At 39.9% G+C, this 18,288-nt stretch overlaps 1 protein-coding gene across 6 annotated transcripts in view; it reads right to left on the minus strand.

Annotated features, from left to right (window-relative positions):
- LOC108935201 (nuclear factor 1 A-type-like) overlaps nt 1–18,288 on the minus strand; it is a 75,753-nt gene that overhangs the window by 55,817 nt on the left and 1,648 nt on the right. For 4 of the 6 annotated variants that reach the window (XM_029250217.1, XM_018753617.2, XM_029250220.1 and 1 more), the window contains exons 1-2: nt 15,447–15,708; nt 10,244–10,772 (exon numbers count right to left, since the gene is read on the minus strand). In XM_029250217.1, coding sequence (XP_029106050.1) covers nt 10,244–10,772; nt 15,447–15,473 — 556 coding nt within the window. In that variant the 5' untranslated portion in view covers nt 15,474–15,708. Of the gene's footprint in view, nt 1–10,243; nt 10,773–15,446; nt 15,709–18,288 lie in introns of those variants that run through there. The other 2 variants (XM_029250218.1, XM_029250219.1) reach the window with 1 other exon arrangement.

Here is an 18,288-nt window from a genome sequence, read left to right on the forward strand (position 1 = left end):
CCTTTTTTGTTCCCCACCACTTGCTGCACCGAGGTTCATCATTCAAGTAGGTGCATAAGACACAGACAAATCCCGATACCCGCATCAATTTTTTTTAAAAAATATTATAAGATACACAAATGAGCAGTACAATATCAGAGTAATGGCTGAATAAAGGTTGTATCTGGGGATGCTTCTGGAGTTACGATGCGTGAACAGTTACACTATAGACGATCTGAAGAGCTCTTGGGCGAAGTGGATCTGGAAAAGGTGGGTTTTTAGACCCTTCTTGAAAACAGACAGAGTTTCCACAGTTCTGAGTGACAGGGGAAGGTCATTTCACCACAATGGACCCAGAACCGAGAACCTCTGAGCTTTGCCTTTCATGCGCGGGACCACCAAGCGAGCAGAAGTAGATGAGCGAAGGGGCCTGGCTGGGGTGTACCAATTCATCAAGTCCTGTAAATAGCCAGGAGCAGTTCTATTGATGCATACTAGTTTTTCCACCTATTTTACAAGCCAGCTGAAATTCCAAAAGAAAAGAATATGACAGGCATTCTTGGAATTAGTAAGTCATTACAACATTTAGGTAGTGTTAATTAGTGTAATGTTTATTTCCCCATTAAGGTAATTCTGTTGAGTCAAAGCTTTCCAAGTATTTTTTTTTTCACAAAAGCGAAATTGCGGTTTTAAGTAGATGACCCCTTGATTATCATCCCTTCATGAAAGTTCTGTTTTTCCAGAAGTCCAGAGTAAATGGTTGCAAATCCTCCATGCGGAGAGACTGCCAGGCAAAATCCAAAATAAACAACTATATGATATCCACTCATCTAATAGGGTACACCCATGAATTCATATAATGCATCTCCTCAAATATATTACTGATTTTTCTACATAGTTTAGCATGGTACACATCACAAGGAAGTTAAAAATGCTTTCTCTCTGTATTTGGCTCAGAATGGAGTGACACACCATTATTTAGCGGTATGGTGGAGTTGATACAGTCACAGAGCAGTCCAGCTGTGAGCAAAAGAACCAATATCATTGCTAACATCAGAGAATGGCTTTTTTGGTTAAACCGGGACAGAAGAAAGTCCTTCTTGGAGGAGCTGTACTTGAGCAGAAATATTTCATAGGATTTCACAGTGGCCAGTCGTACACCACAAAAAAGCTGGTTGTCACAAAAAGAAATGGTAAAACTCATAAAAGACATCTGTCTTAAATTTCCATGAGAAAAACACTTTAATTTTATTTTTTGCTATTGCAGCACCTGTCTTGAGCCAGGATTTAATAATAACTCGTATTTAAATGCGGTATATATTGCTTAGTCTACAGTGACGTTAATTCTGTTAAAATCTTTTATACTTTTTTAAAAACTATTTAACATGCACCAAAATACAGTGATAATAAATAGTGCTAAATAATTCTTCACTATTTCTGAGATTCCCCCATGACACTATCCCCTATTTGAAATTGTTTAATGCCATCATGTACTGTATGTGAGTCTTAGTTTGTGTCAAGTTCAATTTTAATTAACATCTTAATAGTTTTAATTTGCATAATTATTTACTGAATAAAAAGCTTTACCCGGCTTGCACTGCAGATGGTCTAAGATATCTGTAACTGAACGACATCAAAACATCCCAGTCTTAAAGTATGTCTCCCTAACATCTTTATCGCGGATTATTTTCATGAAGGTTTACAGTTGGGATTATCATCCACAAGTGAAGCTCCGCTTGATCTGCTTGTTATCGATGTTGTAGTAAGTGTAGAATTCGAAAGCCTGTACCATTATCTTTTTTAAAATAAAAAACATATTTTCAGATTTCACGTAATCCAAAAGAAAGGACAAAAGGAAGCAGGAGGAAAAAAGCCACATCTTTGAATCTGGGTTTCTCTGCTTGAGTAGCAAGCAAGCTAAAGAACAAAGTGTTTAAATGTTGTTTAACAGAATTTCATTTTATGACATTCAATGCCTGTGTCCCAGTCCTTGATATATTTTTACAGGGGTTTCTCATTGGCGTTGATTTTATGAAATGTTCAGCATACGATGCTACAGGACATTAGAAATTTACACTGAACTTGAGATATGAGTTTATGTCCCAAATTGACATTCTAAAAAGGTATCTAACCCATAAAACCTCTACATAACTTTCAAAGACATTTCTTTACATTTTTCCATAAGCTGTTTTGCTGCTATATTAATAAGCTGTATTGATTCAACATTATGCTGAAGAAATATTGGAATAACTGTATATTTTCTATTTTTTTGTCCCAAAATAAAATCCAGAATTAACACAAGGGGTGTAGAGCAGGGGCTAAATGAACTGCATCAAAGTAATTTCATCCCTTAGGAGCATTAAAGACCTTACTCCCCCCACCCGTGACACTTGCTTGGCTGGACTTTTAGACATTGAAGAATTTCATTAAGAAACAAGGCTAAAGCACAGACCCTGGACTTTGACTGAGTCAGAGAGAGGAAAGTAGCTTTGGAAGAGAAATACAAACATTTTGGAATTTTATTAAATATTTAGTAAAATTTTTGCATGATGTACAGCACAGGTGTTCCGTACTTACACACACACACACACACATTTTCAGAACCGCTTGTCCCATACGGGGTCACGGGGAACCGGAGCCTACCCGGTAACACAGGGCGTAAGGCCAGAGAGGGAGGGAACACACCCAGGACGGGACGCCAGTCCGTCGCAAGGCACCCCAAGCGGAACTTGAACCCCAGACCCACCGGACAGCAGGACTGTGGTCCAACCCACTGCGCCACCGCACCCCCAGTTCCGTACTTACATTTTCCAGAATTTAACCCATGAATAAAAAGACGTCTGTATTATTAAGCTTTTATTGGTTATGACTCAGAGCTAAAGGTAACTTCGGATTTATGAACAAATCAAGTTACAAACAGAAATCTGTTCCCAAATGTGTTCGTAAAATGAGGAGCCGCCGCAGTTTACATACGTAGAGATGCAACCAGATGGTAACAGACCCTGACACCTTTCGCCTTAAGTGTTCAGGAGGAGGAGCTCATTTCTGCCTGACTGGTCACGGTGACTGAGTTGTCCTGGTCCCCCAGAACAGATGACTGATTGTTGCGTTATCTCACTGCGTCTGACTTTGAACCCTACCTTCTCTTCCCCCCAGCCCCCTGCTCTAGGTATGTGTGAAGGCAGATCTGGACTCCTACTCATCGATATGTGGCTGGGATGACTGTGGAAGACTTGGCAACAAGTCCAGCTATATCAGAAACATTATCTCCACTTGTATCGACATTGTTTAAAACCATACACTACACGCAACGTGCTGTAATGTGTCACATGATTTCTCAAAATATTAAGGCGAATAGCCATAAAAGACAGGTAGGCAGCAGGTTTAAAGGCCTTCCTTAGAAACTGAACATAAAAAAGACTAACATTTTGCTAGGGTGCATTTGTAGCATACTATTTGTAGTGCCTTTAAACTGAAAACATTCTTAAACATTACTAAATTCATTTAAACATTTAAACTGAAACGTAAAACTAAGACAAAGCACATACAGTAGGCACAACTACTGAGCTGATAACAAAAAGTAGTACTCTATATATCTTAGACAAGTGTCCCTTCTTACACACATATTCTCAAGGTTACATAGCCAAGAGTGTTATATGTTCAAGTTTTATTCTTGCTGGAATTGTTAATATTTTGCTGAAGAAAAGCAATCCAATTTCATTGCTACATATGGAAGAGGGTCCAGGAAGGGCAGTTTTCATGCCACGCTTTTATTTATGTGTCTATAATCTGTACTGTGCTGCTAAAATTCCAATGGTAAGAAGTGCAGAGAAATGATTTAATATCTTTACACAATTCAAATAGCCCAATACCAGGTCTAAAACAACTTCCTCCTCGGTTATGGAGACCTCCCTCTAACTATCCTCTGAAAGAAGGAGGACAATGTCCAAATGCTTTTCTAGTCACCAAGCAACAAAGTCGCAACTTTGTGGATTCCACTTGCTGGACACTGTCCAGAGGAGCCAGACAGTCGCTTAAAATATGCAGCGTTACACCCCAGCCTATATAATAGCTGATTTTTTTCCTCTCGCTGTCTGAAAAAACAGAGACTGAGTGGTAGCAGTCTGTTTATCCATCGCATTCCTCACTATCACCTGTTTCACCAAATAAGTCTGCAGTCAACTGGACTACGTCTTAATCACTTTTCATCCAGAAATCCTTTCCACATACTGATTCACAGTGATGTTCTTTATTGATTCCGCCATCCCAAACAGTCAAATCACGAAAGAAGGGTTTTGTTACGGTCCGAAAATACAAAAATTGCAAAGCGACACATAATTGCATTATTATGGTTACTCCATAATCAAACCGTAGAGTGTCTACCAGGTGCTGTGGGCATCTCGATATTTCAGCAGAAAAATACTATGACAAGAAAAACATTAATCCTTTCAATTTCCACAACCACTTGTCCTGGGCAGGGTCACGGTGATCCAGAGCCTATCCTAGAAGCACTGGGCACAAGTCTGAGATGGTTACACTCTGTATGGGATGCCAGTCCATAACAGCGTAGCCACTCACGCACAGTGACTCACCCGTTCACACACTAAGGGCAATTCATCGTCACCAATCCACCCGAACTGCAATGATAAGAAAATGTTCAGGACAACTTGTAAAAATAAAGAATAAACTGTACATTCATATATCAATCAAATATGTACATACGTATGTGTGTATATATGCATACACACATATATAAACACACACACACGCAGGGTGTCCTAAGAATATGTACACATTTGACATTTTCCATTCATTCATCTGCAGAATTCAGAAGTGCCTACATGTCCATATTCCAGGAACTCGGACTAATTCTTGGACAAACCTTTCTGTTTTTTTACACCAAGTGCGGCAGCAATAAATTATAAAGGTGGTATTTTTTTGCGCATTAAAGTGTGTAGCCTAAAGGTTTTTCTCAGACACCCCGTACATGGCCACGTAAGGTCCGTTGCAGTGCAAGGTACAAGGTGCGGTACAAGTGCTTGTACCATGCTTCCCTGAACACGGAAAAGCAGTTTTGTCGGCCTCTGCTCCGTGCGAAGCAGCGCGGCAGGAAGAGTCGATGGATCGGCTGCTCAGTTACCGCGGGACCACCTGGGACCTGCAGTTCTGCATTACAGCGGGTAGTCATTTACCCGACCTCTACTTCCATGCACACAGCACAAAATTTAGCAAGGTTCTCAGACGTGAACTTTTGCCAAAAAGCTACAATGAGTACACTAAGTGTAAATAACATGCAAAATACAATCCATAATGACTGGCTTTTTCAGAGTGACAAATTAAAGACTCCGAATATTTATCCCAGGCTGAGCAGCATGCTGTAATGTAGGCCAATAATTTAATGTCAGATCAGTGATTAAAAGCGCTCCATGGTACCAAAAAGACACAAACACGAGCACAAGCTCACACACATGCACACAAAGGAGCAAGCAGCCATACGGTTGATTATTTTGCACCTTTCCACCATCTGTGGGGTCTTTTCCTCACAGAGAATAACAGCTGCCTCATTTATGTCTCTTTAGTCTTTTATATTCCACCACGACAGTCCCTCTTCCTGGATGGCTCCAAACTGGTCTTCTCCTGCTCGGCGTGCCTCTCCCTCCCACTTTTCATACCTCTGTTCTTCTTCCACGACACGGAGAGATACAGCTCTCTGCAGTCTGTATGAACCACAAATGCTCCCTACAGAATTCCCACAAATCCTTTCGAAAAAGATGCAACAGCTGGTAGCATAGTGATTACAACTACTTTGGAACCCAAAAGGTTACAGGTTGCAAATCCAACCTGAAACTGTAGTACCTTTGAGCAAAGTACTTACCCTAGAACTGCTCCAGTAAAATAATCCTGCTGTGTTAATGGGTAAATAATTGTAAGTTGCTTTGGAGAAAAGTGCCAGCAAAATGAATAAATGCAGAGACAGGACAAACAGCGCTAGTATGTTCTAGAACAATTTTTCTAAGTTCACTGATCTTCAGGTTTAGGCCCAAACAGATGTGAGGAAAAAGTCATAACGGAGCAACACTATGGCAAGAAAAGTAAATGACGGGGAAGAATCCGAACTTGTCCATATCCCGGCATATAAAATTATTGCATACAAACTGCTGCATCATAGCATGAAGAGTACATCTCTCGACTAAGAGCTACCCTAACCCCAACCCTAACTACATAATACAGTGAATTATGACTGAGCGAAATTTTAACTGTACCATACCCACTATTAAGATTTTTATTATTATTAAGATTGTCATAATTACAGACACTATATATATATATATATATATATAAAGATATTGCACCAGCATTAATGATAACAGAAAATAGAGGGTTTTCATAGTCAGAAATTTAACATTTTTTTTTAATTTCACACTGCCATACTTGAAGTCAGTGCACGGTTCTTCTTGTTAATCATACTGTACATGTTTCTGCATATGGGTGTCTGTCTATAACACTCCATGCAGTTTTCATTTTGCAATACACCTCAGAGAGTTCAAAGATACCCTCAGTTCTGGCCCCAGACTATGAGACAATAAATGATATCGAAGTCATCTAACTTGAGTCAAATGTGTGTTTTTAAATCTGCAAATTTGCACCGCACATAGAGCAAGGTTGAAAAGATACATTAAAGAGATTACTTCAATTTACTGCCCAGTCAGGATTTTGGGATATTTAACTGCAGAGTAGTAGCAATGTTTGTTAATCCAAGTATCTATCAGTTATCTTTAATCCAATAAAAGTGAGTAAAACAGGTGCAAGAGAAGGTCATATCCAACAGTATTAAAACAGCTGAAGTTTAGTTCACGCTAATCCTTTGACACTGGTGTATTTGGAATACCTTTACTCATTTAGCTGACACTTTCCTCCAAAGCAATTTACAATTATTAACCTGCTTATACAGCTACAGTAATTTGGGGAAGTACCTTTCTCAAGAGTCCAATAGAAGGGGACAGGATTCAAACTTCTAACCTCCAAGGCCAGAGGTGGCAACTGTAATCAGTTCACCACATGCTGCATCTGAAATATATACTGCATGTTAATAGAAACTCTGTCTACATTCAAGAAGGGTCTGAAAACTCACCTTTTCCAGATATCAAATTTTTTTGATATATTGTGGTTATGCCTCTTTCAAAACTAAAATAAATTATGAAAATTAAATGACTGAAATTAATTATACCAACATTTAAATAAGCAAATTGTATTTTTGTACTAATAATAATGGATCATTATTAGAATTATGCATAATATGCACTCGTAAGGCATGGTTTTTGGAACAAGTGGTACACGTTGGTATTTATTTGCATTGATTTCTCTAGTTCTTTCCCCTTTTTTCAGGGTATTACCCTACACTGCTCACAATGCTCCTAATACTGTATCACAGAATTCAAGATCTGGAATTGCTGGGAACGCATGTCAAGGAGGAACAGGAGCAGGAAAGAATAGCTCTTGCAGTGTGCATTTTGTGACATCCCATAGTTGTTAGACTCCTTGTGACTCTTTGATTCTCAGTGCTTTGTTTCCTCACTTTCACTTTGCCGTTCTGCTATTTGAGCTAAGTTTGTAGAATTAGCGTTTCACTGACTGTATAGTGGCATCATATTACCCCTCCTGGTTTTTAACTCCTGATTATCACTAAAGAATTTTCAGCATGCTCTTCTAAAAAACCAAACACATAAACAAAACTGTTTTAACAGTAGTACGTGGAACCAATACTTACATAAACAAAGCTCTTTTCTTCACCAGTTTGTAGTGAAGAAAGAGCTACTGTTTATTTAAAAGGTCAAATCCTTAGCAACCTAGACCTTAACCTAGACATTTTAAGCCATGACCTTTGACCTATTGCACGTGCCAAAAGGCTCCCTGAGATTCTGAAACCACACTCTAAATAGGCAAGGCTGAAACAACCCAGCACGGTGAACACTGACAGCTACACTGTCATAAATATTACATACATATGGACAAAATTAAAGTCAACAATCAGATTTGAAAAGGAGTGTATTTTATTTTTAGTCTTTTTAAATTAGTTTTAATTATGAAACATTTACTTATTTAGCAGACACTTTTCTCCAAAGCAACTTCCAATGAACTCAATGTAGTGTCATCAGCCCACACACCTTATTCACCGTGGTGACTTACACTGCTAGACACACTACTTACACTGGGTCACTCATCCATACATCAGCGGAACACACTCTCTCTGTCACTCACACATTATGGGGGAACCTGAAGAGCATGTCTTTGGAGTGTGGGAGGAAATCGGAGCACGCGGAGAAAACCCATGCAGGCATGGGGAGAACATACAAACTCTACACAGACTGAGCGGAGATCGAACCCACGTTCTCTCGCACCACTACTCACTGTGCTACTGTGCCACCAAAACAGCTCAAAACTATTAAAATGACAATAATACAGCATATTTTCATTTACTAACACTAGATACAAGAGTTTTACTGAACATAAACTATTAAAACTACATCTTCTGAATTGTTTTTCCTGAGTATTTTTACAGAATCTAAAGTATGAATCAATCAAAGGACATAGGTACACACACACACACATTTTCAGAACCACTCGTCCCATATGGGGTCGCGGGGAACCGGAGCCAACCCGGTAACACAGGGCGTAAGGCCAGAGGGGGAGGGGACACACGCAGGACGGGACTCGAACCCCAGACGCACCGGAGAGCAGGACTGTGGTCCAACCCACCGCGCCACCGCGCCACCACACCCCCTGTGGACATAGGTATTATAAAGTTTTTATTGATTGTGATTTAGTGGTGAAACTGACTTCTGATTTACCAACAAATCAAGTTATGAGCAGACTTCTAGTCCTATTTGAGTCCCTAAGTTGAGGACTCTGTACCTGAGAGCGACTCATCGTTTCGAAAAAGCGTTGATGACAATTCCCATGATCCATCTGTAATATTTTCATGTTAACAGATTATTAAAGTGCAAGAGTATTAAACAAGTTTTTTTTTGTCTGGGCTGTAGGGCTGACAGTGTATGTGAGAAGTGAAGTCAACAAATCCTTGTTGGTCCATATACAATACCACATGAGAGCCTTCATGCGATAAAGTCAAAAAACCTCATACCACCCTAGCGACACACAGAAAAAGTCAATATAATGCTGTCCTCCAAGAGTGTAACGTTACATAGTGAAGTATAGAGCCCATGAAGAAGAGTGTGGTTCAGTTCAGAGTATATATTGGAGGATGTGTGTGTCTCTGCCCCCAGGGGCTCCTGTAGCTGTCATAATTTAAGAAAGAGATGTATGACTTGACTAACTGGCTATGACTAAATTACTGAGATTATGACTGAAAAGAACTAAACAAAAGCTGAAGTCGAGTTTGCAGGATGAAGTACGGCAAGGAAACCAAGGGCCATCAAGGCTGGGACGGAAAGAATAACAGATCTACATTTTGAAATAGGAAGATGTCAATACTATTCTTTTTGTTTATAACTTGTTTCTTTAATGCAACTGAGATCACATTACACACTGTCCTGCAGCACACCCTACTAGGTAGGAGTAGACCTTAGCAATAATGAAATAGATCTGGAAGGAAGAAACTGAAAGTTTCACTTGTATTAAAAACAGCATTAAACTAAGTTGCATGATTTGCTGCATATGAGACTATGAGTGAAAAAGGGTTTCCATGATGTGTTTTTAAAAAGTCAGCTCTAAGGATGGAACATCAAAGTCGCGTTGTACAAAAATGTCTCTCTCACACACCAGCTGAAGTCGCTCGTCCCCAGCAGGGGTTGCGGCAAGCCGGAGCCTAAGCTGGCAGCACGGGGCGTACAGCTGGAGGGGGAGGGGACACACGCAGGACGGGACGCCAGCCTGGCACAAGGCACTCCAGGCGGGACTCAAACCCCAGACCCACCAGACAGCAGGACCCGGCCAAGCCGGCTGCACCACCATGCCCCCCGTACAAAAATGTCAGCTACGTAAATAAATATAAATGTAAATAGGCTGTTTCTGCATTCCTATTCCTGCACTTCTCTTGGTAAAAAGCTTTGAAAAACATTTTTTATTCTAAAATACTGTCACTGATCAATTGGTCTGCTTTAGGGACTTTGTAAAGGTTTGCTCTATCCGGGAATATTGAACTAACCACTTTAAAGCTTATCTGATGCATAACACATGCGTTATAAATGCCCTTCACTCATTGCTTGCATTACTAGAAAATGAGCAAAATTTGGACTGCACTTACCTTCATGAGCGAAATAAGCTAAGAACAAGTCAAGCTCCTTCACTGAAACTCCTATGTGATGAGGCTGCACGCACAGGCCAGGGTGCGAGCACTGAGGAGACTTGACCAGTCGTTCACCATCAGTACTTTCAAGTGGAATACCTTTGAATAGAATCACCATGACCAAGTCCAGCCTCCAGACCTTGTCTGCCTGGCGCAAGCAATCTATTCTCCTTATCTTGCCTTTCTGGTCAGGGTTGGAGAGCACGCAGCATGGGGGTCTCTTCCCCGTCACGGTGAGCACAAAGTCCTCCCGGAACTCAGGCCGGATGTCCTTGCGCAGCTTGGCCAGGAGCTGGGAGGCCCATTTCTGCTTCATCTCCAGCTTCTCGGCCAGCAGCTCATCCTTGGCGGCCCTTTCCTCCTCCTTAGACATACGTTTCTCATGCTTCTTGAAGTACTTCCTCTTGCGGGCCTGCAAGTTGAACCATGTGTAGGCAAAGGCACGTACATGAGGAAGGAGGGCCTCGATGAAAGGATGGAATTCATCCTGTGCAGCAACAACAAAAAAAAAAACAAAAAAGCATGTTGAAGTGTAACATGTAATTGTAAAGAACCCAAGAGACTGTGTTATACAAACTTCAGTATTTCAGGTTATGCCAACATTTCCAAATTTGTCAGTTTAATTGCTTTGCTCTTGTGCTTTTGACATAAAAGATCATGAACCATATATAAATTTATATGTGTGTGTTATGTCTGCATAAAAAATCTGTGTTCTGTGACTATAGGTCTGTACATAAAAACTGAGATTAAACAGTAAGATATTAATTCCATAAATATTAATATTTGAGACATATAAGATATCTGTGAGATTTGGGGTAATAGCGCTGCTACACTAGTGGAAGTGGAAAATAAGCACAAGAGCTGAATGCAATAAAAGGCACTTCTAGATCTTGGCAGGTTTTTTGTGTATGGTCTGCCAAAACCAAGCATAAGCAATAATGGAACAGGTTATTACTATGTAAACACATTTTGCATATAAATAATGGCACTGAGATTCTAGTTTTGAAATTTTCCTTTGCTTTTTTTGGTGTACTTATTTTAAACTAATTTTAATTTTCATCTTTCATCGAGTCATTCAAGGCATAAGACTTTGCATGCAACTGTGTCCTCTTGATTTGTAAAAATTACAAAAAAAGAAGCAAATTGCACTGATTCGAGATACCAGTTAATATACATACACTAAGAAAATATATATCTATGCCAAATTATTTCTGCTTCCTCTACAATAACTTACTACTAGAAATATGTACAGTTCATAACATGTTTCCGTTTCATCGTTATTGCACTGTCTATGGAGTGTTTACAGAACATGAATAAACAAGACTAATTGTATACGTACGTGTGCATAATACTAACATTTTGAAAAAGAAATCTTTTATGAGGATTATGTTTCTTTAACAAATTAACACCAAAACTCAAGGTCTCTTCACCCAAACTTAGATTTATACATTACAGGCTAAGTAGAATAGACTTAGAAGTGTTTAAATAATCAATGTACTTTATTTTAGGTGTGAATCTGGTGCAGTCTCTATGAACAGTGTTCTAGACAAGGGCCAAACACAAAGGCAATCTTTTCTACCAACTGTTCCTTCATTAATGAAAATTGTTTGATTGCTGTTTAAAATATTGAAGACATACAACTTCCCCCCCAATAAAAACATTTAAACAAAATTAGATCAATCTTTTGTATATCATTTGTTGTTAACTGTTAACTCTGCAGTACTCTGAAGCAAAATACTGCCACTACTGTAAAAAGATAACACACAATTAAACTATATATTAAATCCAGCTTGCAAGAGGTTAAACTTTTTTAAACAAAAAACCATCTAATCTGTCCAAGCCATCACTTTGGTTCCCATAGCTGGATAACTGAATTGTTAAAATGTACTGTATGTGTCCTGCAACTTCAGTCTAATATAATAAGAATACTATATGAGATTTTCAAAAATCAAAAAACCTAAAAATATCATATTACATTTATTATGATTAGTGTTACAGCCAGTTGCAATTCAGCCATTGATATTTTCACCAGGGCTTAGCCACTTTAGCCACTATAGTAAATGATTCAATATTAAGATTATTAAGTACAATTATTGTCCAATATTTGGTCTGAAAGAAACTGTGTACCAGCACTTGATTAGCAGCTCTACCTAAAAAAATGTCACAGGGCAAAGAATAAGACAACTGTGACCTTCATGACTGTTGCAGGTGGGACAGCAGAGTTGGTGAGTTAAATAATGTTCTTCACGACAACTGCACAAGTGAATAACCAGCTGCGCTGACAAAGCGCAGAAAGTTTAGGCACCGAAATGTAAGCAAAGCCATGCCAGTTGAAAGTGCGGACCTCGATCCCTAATATAAAAATTAAGTAACTGAAGACTCAGCACACCCTCAGCTGAACTTTCACTTCACTGTTGACACCAGTCTTTCAAAATATTTGCTTTGTGGATGAAGAATTGTTGCCTACATATATTTACTCCCACAGCATTACCACTCTTCCCCTTCCAGGTCTCTCTATTATGCCACTTCCACTTTCTGACAGATGACAGTGACTGCATCACCATAATGAAAGCCAGTACAAAAACAGGAAGATATATTCCAGTATGTTATTACAGTAGTTGAAAAATAGAAATAATACATATCTACTTATTTAAGATATTAAAAACACATTTTTCATAAATTCATGCTGTTTAATGTGTGGAAGTAAAAGTTCATTCTAAATGCATAGATAAATAAATGAGCTATTCAAATACTGAATCACATTTAACTTAAACATATAAAGGTCAAAATTAAGTGCATAACAGTGGCATGGGAACCATAATCCTTTACTCATGTTAAAATTTAAACTGCCTAATATGGGATAATTAAAAGATTGTCCAGCTTTCAATTTTCTTAATCAACTAACAAGCACACTGTAAATGCAAAAGAAGTATGTACATCATTAGGTTATTTTGATACATTGATTTCTGAATGAAGAAGGGAAAAAAATGCCAGATGAGCAAATAAAGTGAAAAAATTAGAGAAAAAAATGGAAGTTTCAGTTCACACACTAACAGATTAAATTACTTCTGGTTACATTTTAGGAACTTTGGGCACAAAGAATAAAAATCAATTTCTTACTGATATCTGTAATATTCACTACTAACCTCAATCTGTAATAAAGAAAAAGGCTAAATTCCAACGCTGGTTGATCTTTGTCCGTGTTCTCACTCTGCTGTTGATTCTCACTTTTCCAAATGACATTTTTGATTTGAATCATTAATCAACTATCAATTCTCTTTTCAAAGTCAATGATACATCTGCTGTTTTCAGCCCTTTGGCTGAGATTTCCTACAGGAGACATGACATGAGCTGCAAGTCTTTAACCACGTTATGACTAACATGACATTCTGATTCACCGCCATTATAAAGCAAGTATAGATAATCATGCCAAAGGTATAGATTATTATAACAAAAGCATGGGAAAATTATGTATTCACATCACATTGCCATGTTAAGGGAAAGAAGCCAACAGGTTCTACAAAAGTAAACTAGACAGTGTGAAAAGTTCACACTGAGCAAAAGTAACACACTTTATAAGACAAAACTGAAAGAGCGGGAAAATGCAGGAATTCTAAGAAGAGAAGCAGAAGAACACGGAGATAAGCGAGGGAGGTGATCGAGGTGCTCCTTGCTATGTTGTTCTCACTCACACACTGAGTATAATACAGCAGTAGGGACACGGTGCTCACTATCACACACCGTTTTCACTATTGCGGTGTTCACTATTACACACAACACTCAATATTACAGTGTGCACTATTATGTACAGTGTGCTCTATTACACAGAGCACTCTCTATTACACACACTTACATTTATTCATTTAGCAGCCACTTTTCTCCAAAGCGACGTACATCTCAGAGAATAACACAATGAGTTCACTGTCACACACAGCACTCACACTGCTATGCACAGCGCTCAATATTGCACACAGCACTCATTATTAGACACACTGTTCACAATTACACATACAGCTTACTAGTACACATAGGGTTCACTACTACAGACAGTGTTACACACTATTACACACAAAAGCAACACTTTCTCCAAAGCTACTTTCAATTATTTACCCATTTATACCGCTGGGTAATTTTACTGGAGGAATTTAGGGCAAGTACCTCGCTCAAAGGTACTATAGCTGGAGATGGGATTCTACTTGTGACCTTTGGGTCCAAAGGCAGCAGCTCTAACCACTACGCAACCAGCTGTCCCAGCACTCACTATTACACAGTGTTCACCATTACACACGAAGCTCACCATTGCACAGGGGGTTCATTATTACAGACAGTTTTCACGATCACACACATCACTTACACACAACGCTCAATATCACCCAAAGCATTCACTATTACACACAGTGCTCAGTTTTAAACTCAAATGCACAACACTGCACGCAGCACTCACTATTAGACAGAGTGTTTAGTATTACACATAGTGTTCACTATTATCGTGATAACACACAGCGTTCACCACTACACATAGTATTCAATATTACACGCAGAGCTCACCGGTACACAAACATCACTCACTACTAGACACAGCACTTACTAGTAGACACAGCACTATTACATACAGAACCCACTCTATAGAAAACTCACTATTACACACAGCAGTATTACACACAGCACTACTACATACAAAACTCACTAATGCATACAGAACCCAACATTACACAGAACACTATTACATACAGAACCCACTGCATATAAAACTCACTTACACACACACAGCAGTATTAGACACAGCACTACTACATACAAAACTCACTAGACTAGTGACTAGTGCATACAGAACCCAATATTACTGACACAACGCTATTACAATACATACAGAACCCACTGCATACAAAATTCACTATTACACACAGCACTATTAATATTATTACATACAGAACTCACTGTTACACAGTGTTCACTACTGTTCACTGCTCCGCCGGACACACAGCGTTCGCGATCTCACACACACACACACACACACAGCACTCACCGTTACACGCAGTGTTCACTATTGAAAACACACACACACACACACACACACACACAATCAAATGTGTGTATCGCTCGCGGCGCTCACTACTAACTATCATCAGTCATACATACGCGGCGCTCACCAGTGACTTACCTGGGTCAGACATAGCGGAGAATACATGCCCGACGTGCTATATTCTGCTGTGAAGACGAGTGCGACGCGCGCTCAAGTGTTACTACTGTCAACGTGTGTGTGTGTGTGTGTGTACTGTACCGTACCGTACGCGCGGGTGCGAGTTCAGTTGTGGCAACGCGCGAGTGATCGCGCGCTCCCCGAATGTGTGAAAAGAAAAAGAAATGGATTAAAGGGGGAGGGGGGATCAAGTGCGCTTCTCTCGTTCACATTTCCAGCTGCGCTCCATGGATGCGAACTTTACCCCCTCCCCGCGCCGCCCCCCGTTATCGGGACGCTGAAAGCCTCGAGCTCTCCCGCGCGCCGCGCAACTTTCACCGCTCCCCGGGACTGAGAGGAGCCGCAGCTCGGCGGGGCTGGCAGAAGCCCGAAAAAGTGACAATACGAAGAGTGTTCGCGATCCGAGAGCCGCACTGGGGAAGGGCGCTGTGGACCCGCGGCTGTGCGCGCGTCGAACCCCTCTCCAGGACCGCGCTGCGCTGCGCTGTACCGTGATTTACCGCACGCCGCAGAGCGGAGCTCTTCTCCTACCGGCCGCGTTCACTTGGGCTGCGCGCTCGGCCGCGATCTTTCGCACAACTCCCCAAACACAGAACGGGTCACTTTGAGCTTTGCCTAGTATTTCGCACTCGAATGGATGGGCTCTGAAGATATCCCGACACACACCGACACACACACACGTCTTTTTTTCCAGCGGCTTAAATGCTGTTTCTGTTCCCGAACGAACTCCTGCTGCACCGAGACTCTCTAGTTCTAGTTGCTTCGGTCACTGTACAAAACAAAATTCCTTCGAAGAATCCAATCTGAATCTGTGTGCACCATTTGAACTGGTAAAGAAGTAATAAACACTTAAATAAAAGCCGAAGGCAAAGTAAACACCACTAAAAGTTCTCTACGTCGCCCAGTCGGCATATACACAATATTAAATAAATGAGACGACGATTTAGTCTCTATAAACACTGTTCAGAACGCAGACGTCCTCCTGTGTAACCTGGGTGATTTCTGAAAACACCCTGCCATCATCCTTAGCATGCCGGGGTTTAACTAGTTTTCACAATTTTTAACTCCTTTTTTAAGCTAAATACACAAAGAAATGTGTCACTGGTAAACTGGGTTTGTGTTATTTTATTTCAAGTTCCTTATTATTACTGTAAATCAAATGTTATTTAGTACTATAAACACCAACCCTGGCTTAAATGTAACAGAAATTGATGTTTGCACATAAAACATCCAGATTCACACTGTCAGCAGAGGATGTTGCCAACTGAAAAGTTCATATTTCACTGGAAAATTAACTATCTGGAAAATACCTGATCAAATTAAGTGACACTGGACATATTTTAAAACCTACTTCTACCATTACAGGAACATGAAGAAGTGAAATTAAGCAACGAAGGCTGAACAAACGGCATATAAGCACGTTTTCCTCATGCTGTGTCATATTTTATTAATCTAAAACAGGTAAAACATAATTTGTTAAACTGAAACAGTACTCTGCACCACAGTAAAATTGTTCATTATGAAAGGAAATCAATATAATCTACAACAGCAAATGCACTCCAATGAGCATTTGGAGGCTTAAAAAACCAAGGGGAAGTCAGAAATATTTTCTTTTATAATTTGCTTTTGTAAATACATTCAAAATTCAAAACAGAAAAGGGAACAGCATCTTCAGGACCGATCAGGTATCCCAGGGCCCAAGTTGGTACAAGAAGCTCAATTTTGCTGCACCAATTCATTTACATTGCAAAACTTTTGATAATGGAAGTTAACAGCCTGCCAAGAAAATGGGAATAACGTGCAAAGGCAGAGCTGCTGCTGTATTCAGCCCATCAGCCTTGGACAAACCCCTGGATGAACCTCTGTACCAATCGCTGAACCAACCTCAAGCAACGCAAATCTGGGCCTTTAAGCAAAAATGTATTTTAGTAAATAGTAAACTGAAGAAATCCACTCCTGTAACCTCCAGGAATTAAACCGATTCCACAGCTCAGTCAGACTTCCAACCTGTGGGACGCTGTCCTCGAATTTCTACAGAGATTTCATTCTTCACTAGATATTATATAAGTACAGTATGTGAGCAGGCGCATACTCTCACCGTAAGGGCAGTACTTTACTGTTTACAATTTCCCAAAGTAGCACACTGTCACATTCCTCAGCTATCATAAACAGAAGAAAAGACTCATATTTTTCACCCCTGTGCTCATAAAACCAGGTTGAGCCCTGAGACAGGAGGTACAACTGTGCTCCAATATCATCAGTCCTGAAATGTCCTAAAGATATTTTTGGAAGGGGTTTCGGGGACGGAACAGTAAAAAGTGCTGTAAAATAAAAATGTTAAACTCATCATTTTCTTTATTTCAAGCTTATGGAGGAACGTCACAAAGCATTTGCTACTTTAAATGTATGAAATGAATGGGGAGAAAGTTTCCTTCAGTGCAGCTTCACACTTGAAAGCTTTGCTGGTTTTGTGAAGAAGGTAAATGTTCCAGATTCTCACATTTTTGCATGATGTAGAACAAACATGACCAGTTGAAACTTACCTGTGTACTTTTGCTGCGCCGATTGGCCAGAAATATATGTCATGAGATGTTCGCACATCAGTCGTGGACATTTCATGAAGAACCCATGAAGTGAGTGAAACGCGGTATGTATGAAGTGGGATGCAGTGTGGTTAAGGAGCTGCTTTTGTGCTGCGCACGCAAAACGTACAGAAAAGTCAAGAAATGCTGAAATGAGGCCTATTCGCGCGTTTTTATCCTATATTTTATTCTATGTTTTATTCAATATTTAAGGCCCGGAG

This window comes from Scleropages formosus, chromosome 3 (genome assembly GCF_900964775.1).
Source record: "Scleropages formosus chromosome 3, fSclFor1.1, whole genome shotgun sequence".
NCBI lineage: Eukaryota > Metazoa > Chordata > Actinopteri > Osteoglossiformes > Osteoglossidae > Scleropages > Scleropages formosus.